Source organism: Paramormyrops kingsleyae, chromosome 13 (assembly GCF_048594095.1).
Source record: "Paramormyrops kingsleyae isolate MSU_618 chromosome 13, PKINGS_0.4, whole genome shotgun sequence".
In the NCBI taxonomy this organism is placed as follows: Eukaryota; Metazoa; Chordata; class Actinopteri; order Osteoglossiformes; family Mormyridae; genus Paramormyrops; species Paramormyrops kingsleyae.
In genome coordinates this window covers 11,356,944-11,373,196 of record NC_132809.1, presented here as the reverse complement: position 1 = coordinate 11,373,196, position 16,253 = coordinate 11,356,944, and the positions used below count along the sequence as shown (strand labels likewise).

Here is a 16,253-nt window from a genome sequence, read left to right as displayed (position 1 = left end):
GCAACCACCCCTGGAGTTTACAAAGGAATGGGTTCCTTCTGAGATACACAAGGACATCCATCAATTTTGCCTTTCTTTCTGCCCCAGGCCTAAACCTACACAGCATATTCATAGGTTGAAATACTTGTTTCTCTCAACAATTTTTAACCTGTTTAAAAACATTTTATGGGTGGATGCAAAAATCCAAATCCTGTATTCACTCAGAACATAAACCGGGGCAGGATCATGTTGCGTCGTTCTATTTAAATTCAACAAATAGCCTCTGCGTCACCATTTTTGATTCTAATTAAATTTGGCAGATGAATTACACATACTGACCGTAGCTCAGATTCTTTTTTTTTTGTCCTTTTGAGATAGAGTACCCGTTCTACAGCAGAGGTATCAAAAAAAAGGATAATTCAGGATTTTTCCTTAAAAGCTTTTTTTACTATGACAGCTGCTCAGCTCAACTATCTCTTGTTATGAAGCTCAAAAAAGGTACTTTTTCCATTCAAGATTCTTTATTTGTTACATGCACAGCTATACAAGTACAAGTACAGTATATAGACACATACAAGTTATACAAGTACAACGTGTATTGTATTGTGTATGATTGTTTATGATTGTATTGTGGACAACGTGTATGATATTGAATCCAAAATTTTGTTTTTATCACTGACTCTCTCAATTTCTGTATTTTGCCTCCTTGCACCCAGTGGCAATTTCTTTCAAAATTATAAATTGGTGATGAAAAAACTTTTTTGGAAACTTGTAGAATTAAAATGGAATTAAGATGAAGTAGAGGGACAGGTGCTGATGCAAATGACGTAACACATCATGTCATAGCAATATAACTTTAAGAAACATGTCATTTGATAAGTAAAATTCATTTGTAATAAAAAAAAAAACAATTATCTTTGTGTATCTGCGACTTAAACTCACATGAGAAAAATGAAAACCACCTAATTTTCTGCAAATGTAAAAATTTCATCTAATGGAATTTCGACACATAAGCACAGGAACAAAAGAAAAATGTAAGTTTTTAAAAAGCGCTTTTCAGAACTTTTATTTATAATTAATAAGCTTACTAGGTTCCTCACATCATATCGTTGATATTACAGTTAATCCTGTAAAAGAAGATTACTGCTTTAATATGCCAGGATGTTGAATTTCCATGCACCATAATTAAACTGGCTGCTCATACAGTTAGCCTGTCACCAGCAGATAATCGGTGCCTAAAACCACAAATGCAAGGTCAGAAGGTCAACTTCCCAGAAGAAAAGCCTTAAAGAAAACATGACATAAATTTATTAAACATAATCCACTTTAATAAATTAGCAAAATTGCAGGATGCTTTGCACAAAATTGCTTAAGCACTCGGCTCAACTGCGCTTGATTAACACTGCGAGCCGAACGTTGACCGAGTTCTTAAAACAAACCAACCGACACCTGGAAACCAACCGGCGTGAGGAGGACATAAAACAGAATCTGCAACGGCATCGGCCAACACAACCTGATTGACCGGCAGGTCGGCAGCCCGGAATCCAGGGGGGAACTCATGGGATTCAACAGCAAGGCGGCAGTTAATCGGGGGAGTCAGAGGGGGGGGGTCAGACACACAATGATATCAAGGCAGTCTGTGCCACAGCAGGGCTGAGAAAAATTCCCAAGCATTCCCAAAATGGCTGGAATGAGTAACCACAACTTTAAATATCCCCTTTTGAATAAGCACAAAGAAAGAAAAATGTTATAACAAGATTGATATGTGTGTTCCGGCAGAATGAAATCTAGGACAAATCTGTTATGCTCAGGTGCTTTGACAGGATAAGCTAAAACATCCGTCTTCCAAATGCTTATCCTGGATAGTGTCAAAGGGACAGAAAACCCTCTGTTTCATATCACCCATCCACCAAAAACCTTTTTTTTTTTTTTTGCTAACCATCTCCCTAATTACAGCAAAATGCCAGGGAAGCCAAATATGCTCACATGTGCCCCCTAGTGTCCCTGCAGGGAAAACAAGACTGCTTACGGGTTTTCAATGCAGCAAGGAGAAGGAAATGTATAGCAGAACTAAATTCTGCATGTCACCAGGGGCCAGTTAGTTGTTTCTGGGGTCCCAATCAAAAAGTCACTTCCACCATCCGGGATACGATCATTTAATTTTAATGGCTTTATATCTAACGATAACACTAGCTAACAAGTAGCTTGTCGTACAGCAGAAGGCCTGTGGCCTGTGGCTCTTGAGGACACAACACTCCACCACTAAAATCACCTAGAAAAATTAATAATGCAATTACTGCCATTTCCAGAGGGAAGCGTTCCCAGTCCGCAGGAGAAAGAGAATCAACACAACGCCTCTGCTGTGGGAACTGTGATTCCCCCGGGTCTGTGAGACTCGCCATAGAAATGCGAGGCTCCCGCACAATCTGACCTTCTCAGGACCTGGCCAATTACAAAGCCCAGCCTGGGCTAAACATCCCCAGCTCCCCAGGAAGGACCTCAACAACTTAAAGGCCATTAGAAACACAATGATCTCACAGACTCGGCTCTTTAAAAGCCCAAGAGGAGAATACCTACAAGTGGAGAGCATTCTTGTCCACCTCCGCAAATTCAAGAGATTTACTTACTTTTACCAACTATATTTCATAAGGGCATAGCTGCACTAATACCGGTCTGAAAGCCTAAGTGGTGATCATGTTTCAGGCCACGAGAGCATGTAAATAAGGCAGTCTCTAAGTGCGGCCCCCCCTCTCCATCGAGGGGAAAGCATGTACTCTGGCTGCGGTACACGGCTGACCTCTGATGGCAAAGTACACTGAGAGCGGCTGGAGCAGCACGGTGGGCAGCACAAAGCTCACATCTCACAGAGGTTTTCCGTAAAACCTGTACCAGCACCTATCCATTCTCCATGCCCTGGAATAGACCGGCATCCCTGCCAGGCTCTCCCCAGCCTCCGGCCCTGGGCTTCCAGGCCCAATCGGTGGTTCTGGAAGATGGACGAATTAAAGAGCTGCATAATTTATAATCACCATATCTTCTGTTCACCCCCCCCCCGTTCAAAAAGTTCTAATGATCCGGGGTTGAGTTTCTAGACCTCCATGTAATACTGAGAACAAGAGCATGATGTGAGCATGTATGCCCATGTCACTGACCAGGAAAAACAGCTGGAAGATGGATGGACAGATGGATGGATGTATTTGTAATTTGTAATTCTCTCATACATTTCATCAGGTATAGACTGGACACATACTAAGCATTAATTTAATCTAATCAGCAATACTCTGTCAATACTCTATCTTTGGATGTTACAGTGAACATTTTTGCTTCTCAGCTCACCTTTGAATTAAATTGTGCTCCAAGCGATGTCAGGATGTGCATAATGCAAAGATTACGGGGTGTGACCAGGAATTCTTCTTCATTGACGATGCTGGACAGTTTTGCACGTGTTATTAATGATAATGTACAAATTAGCTTTCTCACCACCCACCCCCCAGCGTCAAAATGGTCCCCAACCAGAGGAGAGCAAACAGGAAGAACCATCAAATTGCTCTATATGGTCCATATAATTAGACAAAATGCATTGTTAAAAAAATACTGCTAAAGTGATAAAATCAGGCCTTGAGGCTAACAAGGTCCAGGTTCAGCCATAATGGTGCATCACATGGCTGAGGACCCCAGAGAAGGCAGGGAAGCATGTGGAGCATTCAGAAATCCTTCAAATTACCGCAGAATGTTCCGGATAATACGTCCGTCGTAAAAGGCACCCCTGAGGGTTAGCTGCCCCCACAGGCAGCACAAAGCCAGCTCACTTGCATGCTAAGGCCGTTGGCAGGCAGATAAACTTAGTAAGTCACGTCCTTGCTGGCTGACATGTGGGCTTCTTGAAGAAACTCGAGACCAGCAGATACCCCTGCTTGACAGAGGACTGAGAAAGGATGTTAGAAACAGAGAGCGCCATGACCATAAATAGAGGCGTAGATGGTCCTGTTGCCCATGGGAAGAGTTTATGGTTCTCCCTGGGGGAGAGATTAGCTCAGCTAAATAGCCACCCAAGCCCGTCATTACCTGCATTAACACATTTACATTGACGCATACATTAACACGGCAGTCGAACTTTAAAGTTTAAAAGCGAATTTGTCTGAAAATCAAGTGCTTTTTTCTGCGTTTGTGACCTTCTGAGTCCACCTGGAGATTTTAGGATTTACCTTTAGCTACTAATCTCTTTTTCTGTTTTCCCATAGTACTGGGAAGAATTTAACAAGAACAACAAACAAACAAATAATGAAAAAAAGCTTTAAGGGGCTACAATTCTGGTTCATTTCTCTGATATATTTTGTTGTGTATTATTTGGCTTCTACTACAATGCACTGGGATACCCTGCAATATTCGTCTTGGAGTTATAGTAATAGGAGCCTCTTAATCGTCCATAGTATTCGACTCTATCTGTGCGCCTGCACATGAGCCATGGATCGGCATCCAGTTCAGAGTGTCACCCTGCCTTGTGCCTGATCTGCACAGAATCTCCAGGCCTCCATGATTCTGACCAGAATAAGTGAATAGAAGATGGATGTATGGATGAATGATTGTTTCTCCTATGATTCTTAAATTTTTTGCATAATTGTTGGATCATTCTAATTTATGTTATAAAAACATCGCTGTTTCCAACCCACTTCATGTATTATTTTATGCTTTTTGGTTAATAACATGGTGACGTCAGCTTCCCAGATGATTCAATCAGGTGTGTAACTTTGGTATGAACACTGGGGGTGCTGAAGTCTCCACCCATTTAGGGGAGACATGATTATTGGTGGTGGTGGGGGGGGGGGGCATTATAACTCTCCAATCTTCCCGTAATTTATGCCCATGAATTCAATGACCATCGATACAAACAAACAGCACCGCGGCTTAACGCATTGCGGAGAGTATTGCATTTACACATTTTACTTTCCATTAAAGCAAATAACAAACATGACCTAATTTGGGTGAATAAACAGCACCGCTGCAGGCTTTTTCCAAAACACAAAGAAAATATTGTTAATATCTATGTATCTGGATAGGCTACCTGGCAAATGTCACAACCCCTGGTAAGCTCTGCCTTTTCTGTCGTAGCGGTTGGTGTTTGTTTACATGCACGGAAATACTATACAACTTTAGTATATTCATTAGCTGCGAGTAAATATTTAGCGATGCTTTATCCACTCTTTATTTAAAAAATTAAGCTATTTTCTTATTATAAATGCTGTTTAGACGTAAGTCCGGCAACGTTAACAGCCTTACTATTTCGCAGAGATGAACCCACAGGAGTGAACGCAGCTGTCCTGAAACCATAACGTAGAGTCTTTCCCCTAATTATATTTTCTGAAGATTTAATGAATATTACTTACGAATACTTGATATCCGACATAAATAATGTGTGTGTTTGGTCCAGGTATACCTTACCTTGTGTGGACCCGTTTTTTTACCTTATGGGGGTTAGCATTAGCATTTTTCCCATAGAAATTAATGAGCGGTCCCCAAAAAGATATGATTGCACAGCAGTGTGTGTGTGTGTAGGTGGGTGTGTGTGTGTGTGTAAGGGGGGTGTTACCACCTCACACCACCCAGACTGGAGCTTTCAGATCTTGCCCCCATGTGTTGGTGGAATTCACAGATTCTCTCTTTGTTGTGCAGTTTCAGCCCACTGTCCAAAAACAAGCATTTGACCAAACTGGTGCGTCTTAATTGCCCATTTGTAGGTGTGCCCTGTGATTGGCTGGCATCCTGTCCAGCGTGTTCTCCTGCCCTACACACTGGAGATAAGATAGGCTCAACCTCTCCATCATGCTGTATGGGATAGTTAGTTGAAAGGATGAATCTATAGACATTTGAGTGTCTTTTAATAGGCCTTTGTTAGCTTGAGCCCAATTATGGTTAAGGATGTTAAGATAGCACCCTGCGGTGTGTTGGTGACTGCCCAGGGTTGGTGCCTGCGCCTATTGTTCCCAACCCCAGTTGGGATTCAGCGGTTTCAGAAAATGGATGGATGGATGGATGTTAAGATAACTAGGCATAGCTAAAGAATCTACTGGCACAATATAAAACTCAGATATCAGAGAGATGGCACACATCAGCATGTCATTTTCTTTGTTTCCTTTTTGTACAGTACTAAACAATGCAAAATTTTGTGTACAGTGAGGAATGAAAAGAATTGTCAGGATCACAAAGTCTTACATTCTGCAATCATTTCGGCAACACAACACATTTGTTAGCAAAATGTGTGTTTTATTTAAATTTCTGACCGCTTTGAGGTTCAAAGATGTTAAGCAGTGGCTTTCCTGCAGACCAGCAGGAGTATGAGATCTTTACTATTGGCCTTCCTGGTGGGCTGGGTTTAAAAATCGATCATGTTCAAACAGCAGACTGGGATAAGTAAGACTGATATAAAGTCAAAATGGATTCTGCGTTGCAGTCCATTTGAACCTTATGCGGAGAACTTTATGCAGTCCCAAGGTGGTAGGCAATTTAAGCATCAGACTCAAACATCTTCTTCCTGCCACCCATACCAGCCTTGTCTTCAATGTTCTTACGCCAATCACCAACTGCTTCTTTCTCCTAGTGGGGTAGATTTAGACAGGAAATCATGATTCCTTCAATAGCATTTGATTAATACTTCAGGCTTGCATATTTTCTAAAGGTTTGCTCAAAGGACATACTCAATGCTTTTGCGTCAATGATTTTCTTCGACTGAGAAAATGCTATAGCATAAAGTGATAAATAGCAAGAATATTAAGGTTACATAATGCAGATCTTCTGTTTCTAAGCTACTAGTGCAGTTGTGCCATTCATAACTGTTGCAAAGCACCTTAGTTCCAGTGGTGGAGATTTCAGGCCCAGAGGGTCCAAATCCAGACCAAGATTTTGTTTCAACCAACCAGTTGAGTATAAAGAGTCATAGTCACAGAATACTCAACTGGTTGGTTGAAATAAAATCTTGGTCTGGACCTGAAATCTCACCTCTGCTTAGTTCTCCATATAAATCAATATTTAAGGAAAAAAACCATACAATATTTCTGCAGTCTCTCTTGGCTCCTTGTTCAGCAGTTTGTTATTATGACTGGGCATGTAATAATGCCTCTGCCAGTCATCTGAACTCGTGAAAGTGCGGCAGGAACAGTCCACATGAATGCTTACCTCCTCCCTGACCTCCTTCTTCACTTGCTTCAGGTTGGCCCTCAGGTCCAAGTTGACCGTGTGCTTGGAGCCCAGCAGAGCCTTCAGCATGGCGTCGGCAGACATGCGCACCTTCTTCAGTGCCGGTTTCTGAAACTTGCCCTTCAGGTCAACCACTTTAATCTTCAGGTCTTCAATCTGGTCAAAGTCACAAGGGTGGGATTGACATCAGTGACCTCCCCAGACCTACCTACAAAGGAAGCTTCGGAAAATTGACTTACCTCCTTGTTGGACTTTTCCACTTTGCTTCCCAAATCATATCTCTCTTCATCCACCTTATCGATCTGCTGGTGGAGCTTTTTGCACAGCTCCTGAAAAGAGAGAGATTCAGAATAAAAGTGATTTCAGAGAGTAGCCCTCCTAAGCAGCATGCGGATGATTCCTCTATGCTAACCTACCTGTTTGACTTGCCATTTAGTGAGAATTCTGTGGTTTTTACACAGGTGGCAAGATGTGTGATTAATCTGGATGCAGAGATTACAGCTGGTCGTTAGCTAACCTGCAGCTCCTGTAATGATCCTGGCATGGACAGAGAGGGGCAGTTCTCAGCCATGTACCGGGTCTTCTCAGCTTCTAGCTCAGAAACTTCAGCTTCCAGCAAATTCTTTGCAATCTGAAGCACCAGGCTCTGAAGGACAGTGGGCATGTCCAGTGTGTATCATAATGAACCAAAGCAAGGCAGAAGTTTATTTAAACCAGGGTTCCACAATTCTGGTCCTAGTGGGCCAGTGTGCAACACAGTTTCAAGATTTCCCTGCTCAAACATACCTACATAATCAGAAAAAAACAGAACCAATTTGTACCCTTGCTTTTCTCTGGGGCTGTATCCTCAAGGATCTGCCAATTGTACCCTAGCTGTAGGTAAAGGTACCTTCTGCTCAATTGGCAGAACCCCCCAGTGACAAGCAAAGGTACAAATTGCTACTCTTTCTTCTGACAGTGTACTAAACCTGGTAATTATCTGATTAAGATGTGTTTGAGCAGGGAAATGTGCAAAATGTGTTGCAGACTGACCCTCCAGCACCAGAATTGGGGAACCATGATTTAAACCAGAACTAACTCTTTTACAAAATATTCCTGTTTACAATTTTACATTTTAATTGCCATTTTTACCTTCAGATGATGCCTACGGCTTGATGTCATCTTTTTCCTTTTAAGATTCAAACAAGCAAATCATTATATAAGAATCTTACACTGTTATTAACAATTTTATTATTCCATGGTGAATGAGGGAAATTTGAAAAGATATGTGGCATCTGATGCCATACAGTCTTAACACGGTAAATGCTTAGTACACAGTCATTACTACATCCGTGTTATAGTGCTATTTACAGCAAGTCTGAATTTAGAATAAAAAACTGCACCCAAAGTCACAATGTGTTTCAGCACTATACCAGGAATATTGTAATCAGTCTCTTTATGGCAAACATGGCCAAATGAGTACTTACTCAGACATCTTGGCTGTTTATGTGACCCCCACCCTGCAAAAGGAAAGGCGTTATTTCAGCCATTTATTTGAAGAGAATGGAACTCTAGCATGGCATCTTAAATTGGACAACTTGCCCCTGAATTCAACAAGAATTTTTGTAATTATTTAGGTTAAACCTGAACCTACCGATGTGTTAAAAGAGAAAAAAAAAAGTAAAACTGTATGCTGACCATTTAGAGCAAGGAAAGTGTTTCTATATTTGGAAAGTACCAGCTGTCTTGTAGGGTTGCCCTGTTACACTCTTCGCTTCTCCAAGAAGTCAACACACGAAACCACAACAGGTGCCACAACCCCTGCCATTTAAAAGAATCTTTATGGAATGCCTGAGACTTTAGACCACAAACACTATCTGTATAGCCTTCTCTTGTGTAAATAACAATCAAGCTGGCAAATTTAAGCAAACTACACACGTACAGTTTCCACGGTTACTACTACATTTTACTGTTCACTTTGCGTCAATAAAGTTTCTTCAGCTATTCAAAGACAAATCCAACAGATGCATTTCATTAATTAATATAACTCCACATTAATAGGAAAGTTTAGAATATACAAAGTCTGATTGCTGATATATAATTCAGCCTGAATTGATTTGATAATGCCCCAAGAGGCCTTGGCAATATAATAGCAAAATGCTAAAAATAGAAAAAAGTACTCTGACAGTAGCTGCATTTTTGACAGATACAAGTTGTTTTGCTAAAATCTTTACAACTGAATGTGAATAAGACATGCAAATATTTAAGAGTCTTTAGCCATGGCAGTCTGAGCAATGGATACCATTTTTAAGGCTTTGACTATGCCTGTGCAAAAGACCAAGACCAAAGCCTCTCTGTGCCAATTTTCAGTGCCAGACTCTCTCCCTCTAGGTCATTTAACATGCTATACAAAACCTTAGAGCATTTCAGTTACTTCCAAGAATGATGACTCTCAAAAAAAAAAACTTTCTGTTACTGTGATGACCCTGTTTTGTGGAGATGATACATATGTATAAGATAAATCACTTATAAGAAAATGTTAGTCAGAAATATTCTACACCCAGTTATACAGTTAGAAGATGTTGAAATGAGTGGAGCGATTCTCACCTATAAGTGAAGAAGGAGAGCAGGACAGATTTGGAGGAAGGAAGGTACAGACTGGCAAGCCACAGACAGAAGACATTCCTAAGAGGTATATATGGTTTTCTCTGATGGCTCAGCAAAAGTCCATTTCTCTTTATGGAAGCAGAATCCCCTATAGACCAATAGGAATGCAACCTCTAGAAATACTGTCACCCCCATCCAGCTACTTCCGAAATAACCCCTTCAGCCCTCAGGCCTGCAAGACTTAGCTTCACATTAATTATGATCACAGGAAGAGGCACCATTAATATGTTAACATAGGCTTACAAATCTCAGGTGATGTTTTCATAGTTTCAGAATTAGTTCTGAATGCTTCAGAGCTGGGAATAAAAAATAACATTTTAAAATAGAAAAAAATTACTAAATAAGTAAAAATGAAATTTAAAAATGACTGTACTACAGGTCAAAGACACAGAGAGAATACAAGTACCATGGGACAGTTAAATATGATAAAAGTAATTTCAAAAATGGATTCAAAGTACAATACTGCCAACCATCCAGAATCGGAAAAATAAAATGTAATTATAATTACTACATTCATAATTCACAGTAAAACATACCAATTGTTCTGGATAGGAAGAATTCTACCAAAAATATTTGCAAAGTAGTATAGTATTTTATCATGTATAATTTGCAAATTTCTCTTCTTAATGAATCGAATTTGTTTCGCCACCATGTTACAGATAATTAAATGGACAAACAGGAGCAACAGCACTGGCAATTAAAAATACTTCAAACATTAAGTTTGTGTGAAATAATTTATTTAATTAAATTAACTTGGCATCGTTACATCTTTCTATGCAATGTAAATGCTACAGTTGAGAGACATAAGATGATACAGAGTGAAACAGTTTCAAATAGCAAAATTTTAACTTTGACCAGATTTACCAAGTACTCCAACAGCCTACATTAAACCAAAATTGATCACAACTCTGACAGCCTGTTTAAACACAAATCTATGAAAAATAAACCAAAACCAGGCAACATCCACCGATTTAAGCCTCGGACTCAAACATCTTCTTCCTGCCATCCATACCAGCCTTGTCCTCAATGTTCTTACGCCAATCACCAACTGCTTCTTTCTCCTGTATGGGCAGAGAAGACAAAAATGGAATGAGGAAAAAGTTGTTAAAAACACAATAGTTTGATAGAAAAGGAAAGCCAGTGAGAAATGGCATTAATCCAAATTGAAGTTGGTAGTGTGGGGGAAAAAACACAAATAGTACACTCTTACTTAATGTATTAATTAACCAGAAACTAAGTGTTAGTTATGTACTGATCCCATGTCCGATCATCATTAATCAATCATAATGGTTCATGTATTTCATGCAGTAACTATATTTGTTCATGATTTGTACATGAGTAGTAATTAAGTTACTAAGTTACTTGTGCCCTCAAAGGTAAAGTGTTACCTAAAAGTGTTTGAGACATGCCAATGGCAAGGGTTCCTCACCTCCTCCTTGACCTCCTTCTTCACTTGCTTCAGGTTGGCCCTCAGGTCCAAGTTGACCGTGTGCTTGGAGCCCAGCAGAGCCTTCAGCATGGCGTCGGCAGACATGCGCACCTTCCTCAGAGCCGGCTTCTTGAACTTGCCCTTCAGGTCCTGAATTTTAATCCTCAGGTCTTCAATCTGGGTAATTTGGCAGATATCAATGAATATTGAAAAGCCATCTCCACAGAAGCACTGTTGGTTACAAGAGTAGTAAGACTTGCAATTCACCTCTTTACTCCCTTTGTTTGCTTTAGTTTCCAGGTCGTATCTCTCTTCATCAATCTTATCAATCTGCTGGTGGAGCTTTTTGCACAGCTCCTGGAAAAGGTGTTAAGAATTTTATAAATTTCATATATGTTATAAACATCATATATTTTACTTAAATTGTGAGATGTTTATTATAATTGTCTTCATGGGTGGAAGTATGAATTCTTACCTAACAAGGATATACTAATGATGTGCTATTGCATTAAAATATGTATCATGTTGACCTGATGTCAATGCCTGATATTATACCTGCAGGTCTTGCACAGATCCAGGCATGGAGAGTGCGGGGCAGTTATCATCCATATATTTGACCCTGTCTGCTTCAGTCTGTGTTTTCTCAGCATCCAGCAAATTCTTAGCAATCGAGATCATCAAGCTCTGCAGGCCAAGAACAACGTTACATGTCAATAAAAAGACATGGAAGCATAAAATCTGTATGCAGCCCTAAGATTATATTTGCCAGACATCGTAAATATATTAAATGACCTGACTTGATTGGCTAAATTATTAACTGCATCAAATGAGATGGCGAACAATTGAGAGCATCAGGCTCTGCAGGACATATTTATGGAATCAGCAATAATGACAGCAAAAACACCAACATCAACAACAACAGCAGCAGCAGCAACACCCGCATCAGCAGCAGCAGCAACAACAAAAGCAACACCAGCAACAACAACAACAACAGCAGCAGCAGCAACAACAACAGCAGGAGCAGCAGCAACAACAGTAATAATAATAATAATAATAGCAGCAGTAACTTTAATCTACCTTCAGATGGTGCCTACGACTCGAGCTCATCTTTTTCCTGTAAGTCAGAAAGGAATTATTTGTAACATTAAATGAGTCTTAATAAGTCTCTGTAATATAAGTATTAAGTTTCATAGTGTCTAACCTTCAAGCACCAAACCAAGTATGATACCATAATACTCACTCAGACATCTTGGCTTCTTGTGTGTCTTCACCTGTGGCAGGAGAAACAATTGTCTGTTTTATTTAGGCAATTATAATTTTATGTTTGAGAAAAACACTAGATCAGCTAAATTACTTACTTCAAAAGCTAAGTTCCCAAATACTTAGGATATGTTTACTCCTTTGTTTTTCTGCCCACCACCACACCCCCCCTCTTCGGAGGACAACTTTATTTTACATTAAAGTTACAGTGTTAAGATACTTAATTCCAGTGTGGCCACTCCGAACTCACCCGCCCAGTACCGTGATTATACAAAAAAAAAGGGGGGGGAGGAGGAGAAGAGACACAGAAACAACCATCATAACAATAACAGACATTAATCACCATGGAGAAAGAAAACAAAAATTTAATTTGCCACATTTCAAAATTTTAACTGACAGTAAGAAACATCTAAAAATGATCCTGTAAGGTTTTGTTTCCCTCTAAGATATACGGAACATCTGGAAGAATACATCTATAACCACTTATTCAGCACAGAATCATGATGTGTCAGCAGTCTATACTTGGAAGCAGAACATGATGCAGGGTCCACTCTGGTTGACACACACTTTATCTAATTGCAGGAGGAAAGCCCGGTGAATGAGGGTGAACTTTACACACACACACACACACACACACCTAGGGTTTGGAATCAAACCCACAACCAAATAGGCATTAAGCTGCACTGCTATCCATTGCTTCCCAAACCAGATCATATGATATCAGACCGTCCTTCCAGAACATCATCTTGGAAAACTTTACTGGCACAGGCATAGAGGAGCCTTTCCACAAACTTTAATTTATAGCTTGCAATAAAACAAATCTTATATTCTGTTACATTGTAATTGGATATTACTGTCGGAGAGGTTGGGTATATTTTAGGTGTACAATTCCATGAGCACTCAAGGTCAGTTATTTGACATGAAAATAATTATTAAATGTTTTTCCACTACATATGGGATCTGTGATCCATATTTGATCAAGACTGCAACCTGAAAGCATATTGAAGTGCATCCTATATTCTGCATTTCGAAGATGGGTTTGAAAATTTCCAGAAATAAATATCTGAACGCAGATTCCATATGCAAGAACAATGATATATTTTAATTCTTAATCTTTCCGGGTAGAACATAAACAATTTACTCAAAATTCCCTAAGTTATATAACCAAATTTATTGACTGGAAAATAAATATTTTACTAAGCAATTCTGTACTTACTGCCACTCTATTATCAGTAATAACATTATATATAATACATAGTTCTAGAGATATTAAATATTTTTATACCAAACAACGAATTCGGGAAATTATTTTTATCCACATATAGCCTATATTTTAACAGGAGCCCATAAACAAATATGTTTTACACACGCTTAAGAAACGTTCCCTTGCAAATGCATGCAGGTCAATTTAATAAAATGGTGCTGGATACAACGCTAATACTGTAGTTTTAAAGCAAACAATCGATTAAATAATCAGGCGTTTATTGAATTTCTCAGCTATTTTTAATAGGCTAAACATTTTTACAAGTGCGCTAGCACTCAGTGCGGTGCTTGTATCTGCGCATATACCAGCTGTTCCAACACTCGCATGCCTGCTCTCTCCAGTTACGCTCCTGCCTTGTTGCAGTACAGTATGTGCATCTCGGCCTCATCCTTTTTGTCATTCTTTGCTATACAGTGCATCTCATCCCAGGTAAAATTTAAAAAGTGCTTTCCATTCAAAATCATCCACATCACTTCATATCCAATTCTATGTCTTATAAAACGAATAGTTCCCTTCGAATACTCAATTAAAACAGAATTTGCAATACTCTTGTTTACAAGTGCAATACATAAAAATTTAGCCGTATTTTACATGTCCGGGAATACAACACTCTGGGAAGATTTTAAAGTCATGTCATGATCATAACTGCACTAGTGTTAAATTTACTTTGAAACCCACTTAACCCTTTCATCTAGATGTTTATCGATTGCAGCAACAGCTAAATTTATTCTTCCCTTATCCTGGTCATGGTCGTGGACTTTAAAACCCACTGAATTAACGCTTTCAGGTATTTTTTCTGGATTGCATAAGATCTAAATTGAACCTAATAACCCATCAATCGTCTAACCACTTATCCTGGTCGGGGTCGCGAATTTAAATAATAGGAAATTGTTTTTAGTAATATTCATAATGTTTGACAAGAACATTTTCTTTTGCATTCTTGTATTTGGTCAGGTCACGAAACGCGCAATATCCAGTGCAGCTCGAAATGAACTGCACAAAACGGCGGATGCTTATAGCAACAGCCTTCTCAACATCCGCAAAAAAGACTTGTGTCTACATGTCTCAAACTACTTCCAAAAAATGTGAATCATATATATTTTTTTTAAATACTAAAAATGGTCGCATGCACTTAAATCGTGGATTTTAAAGTCAGGTGTGGTTTAGAAGGAGGAGAGGTAGGAGAGCGAAAGATCTCACCTATGAGAAGAAGACTTGGTGGAGCGACGAGATGAACTGGCAATCACCACACTAATGACGAGGTATATATGGATGGCGGCTCGTCATCTGGTGCGTCTTGGTACCTTTCTTGTTATGGAAATGCTGTTAGAAACAGAGGCTTTGCCAGGCTACTCAGATGTCTTAACACCAGAGCTTCCTAATTATAAATAACCACTCTTAATATTAAACAGTACTTCCAAATGTCTGCAACAGAATAGCCTTACTTTTACTTATTATTCCCAATTTACATATTGATTTCAGAAATGACATTCCATTCTTTACTATATTGTTTTTCCTTGACCACAAGTATGCATTATATACCGTGTAATCGCCACATCGTATATATCCCCAAAGAACTTCTGTTGTACGATATGATAGTTTAGTAATCTTTTAGAAAATGTAATAAATATCCACGTTTCGAGGACTGACATAATGCATTTAGCTTATGACATCATCGAGCAGCGATTTAAATTAGCGTGGCCCAAATGCTAGTTTTGTTGAATTGCAATTCAAGGTGCTGGCTTTGTCCCGTTTTTTACCAGATACTTTTGCCAAAAGGACACTAATATAATAACATGCTTTCTGAGGAGACATTTTCAATATTTTCTGATAAATTTACCAATGGAATGTGCTATAGAGTCAACCGAACTATACCCTAGAAATATATTTAGGCAGCAAAACTAAAATTAAAAGTTCTAATAAAAATATATAAACAAGCCCAAGTTCAAACAGCCGGGAAACATACGAATGCACAAAATAATTGCCCTGAGTGTTTATAAAAATGACTGAACAAATTAGTTTTCCTTTCGCGTAAATGAATAACCATTAACATCTAGTCTAGTGGGTGCCACTTAAAATGATATAGTCGCCTGTGGTATTAATAGCATTCCACCAGCGGAGCAAAACAGCAGTAAAGCAGAACATGCGAGCAATTACATGATATGTGGAACTCGACCTTTTATTGCATCACACTGTATGCTGCATAACAGCGATTCTCAGTCCTCAGTTTCGCGACCTAAATGTGGGTCTCGGCAAGTTCTGAAAGGGACGCGAGGCAGAGTAGGAAATGGAAGCATTTTAAAATCAACAAACTCCTATGCGGATCCAGGATCAGATTTCCCAGCCCCAATCCTAGAATTAACCCATATAAACGGATCTTCTTCTGCCAATGCATAGCGCAAAACTAGAGAACACTCAATCAATCCAAGAAGCCAAACCACAGATGCTTAATTTAACATTCATTGGCACATCCAATCAGATTTG

General features: G+C 39.3%; 2 protein-coding genes across 3 annotated transcripts; both read right to left on the bottom strand.

Annotated features, from left to right (window-relative positions):
- Window positions 1-6,219: 6,219 nt before the first annotated feature.
- LOC111857243 (troponin I, fast skeletal muscle-like) lies at window positions 6,220-10,423 on the bottom strand. Of its 2 annotated transcripts, none has more exons than XM_072698194.1 (7): window positions 8,804-10,423; window positions 8,637-8,669; window positions 8,302-8,338; window positions 7,688-7,816; window positions 7,410-7,499; window positions 7,150-7,326; window positions 6,220-6,570 (listed from the first exon to the last, which is right to left on the bottom strand). In XM_072698194.1, exons 2-7 carry the CDS (start codon window positions 8,642-8,644, stop codon window positions 6,481-6,483), a joined length of 531 nt encoding a protein of 176 aa, XP_072554295.1. In that variant the 5' UTR covers window positions 8,645-8,669; window positions 8,804-10,423; the 3' UTR covers window positions 6,220-6,480. The 2 variants fall into 2 exon arrangements, with proteins under 2 accessions (XP_072554295.1, XP_072554294.1); XM_072698193.1 differs by having other exon boundaries at window positions 9,757-10,423.
- A 113-nt stretch (window positions 10,424-10,536) lies between these two features.
- Window positions 10,537-15,111, bottom strand: LOC111859408 (troponin I, fast skeletal muscle-like). Its single transcript, XM_072698192.1, has 7 exons — window positions 14,970-15,111; window positions 12,486-12,516; window positions 12,323-12,359; window positions 11,801-11,929; window positions 11,513-11,602; window positions 11,246-11,422; window positions 10,537-10,877 (listed from the first exon to the last, which is right to left on the bottom strand). Exons 2-7 carry the CDS (start codon window positions 12,491-12,493, stop codon window positions 10,788-10,790), a joined length of 531 nt encoding a protein of 176 aa, XP_072554293.1. The 5' UTR covers window positions 12,494-12,516; window positions 14,970-15,111; the 3' UTR covers window positions 10,537-10,787.
- Window positions 15,112-16,253: the final 1,142 nt, after the last annotated feature.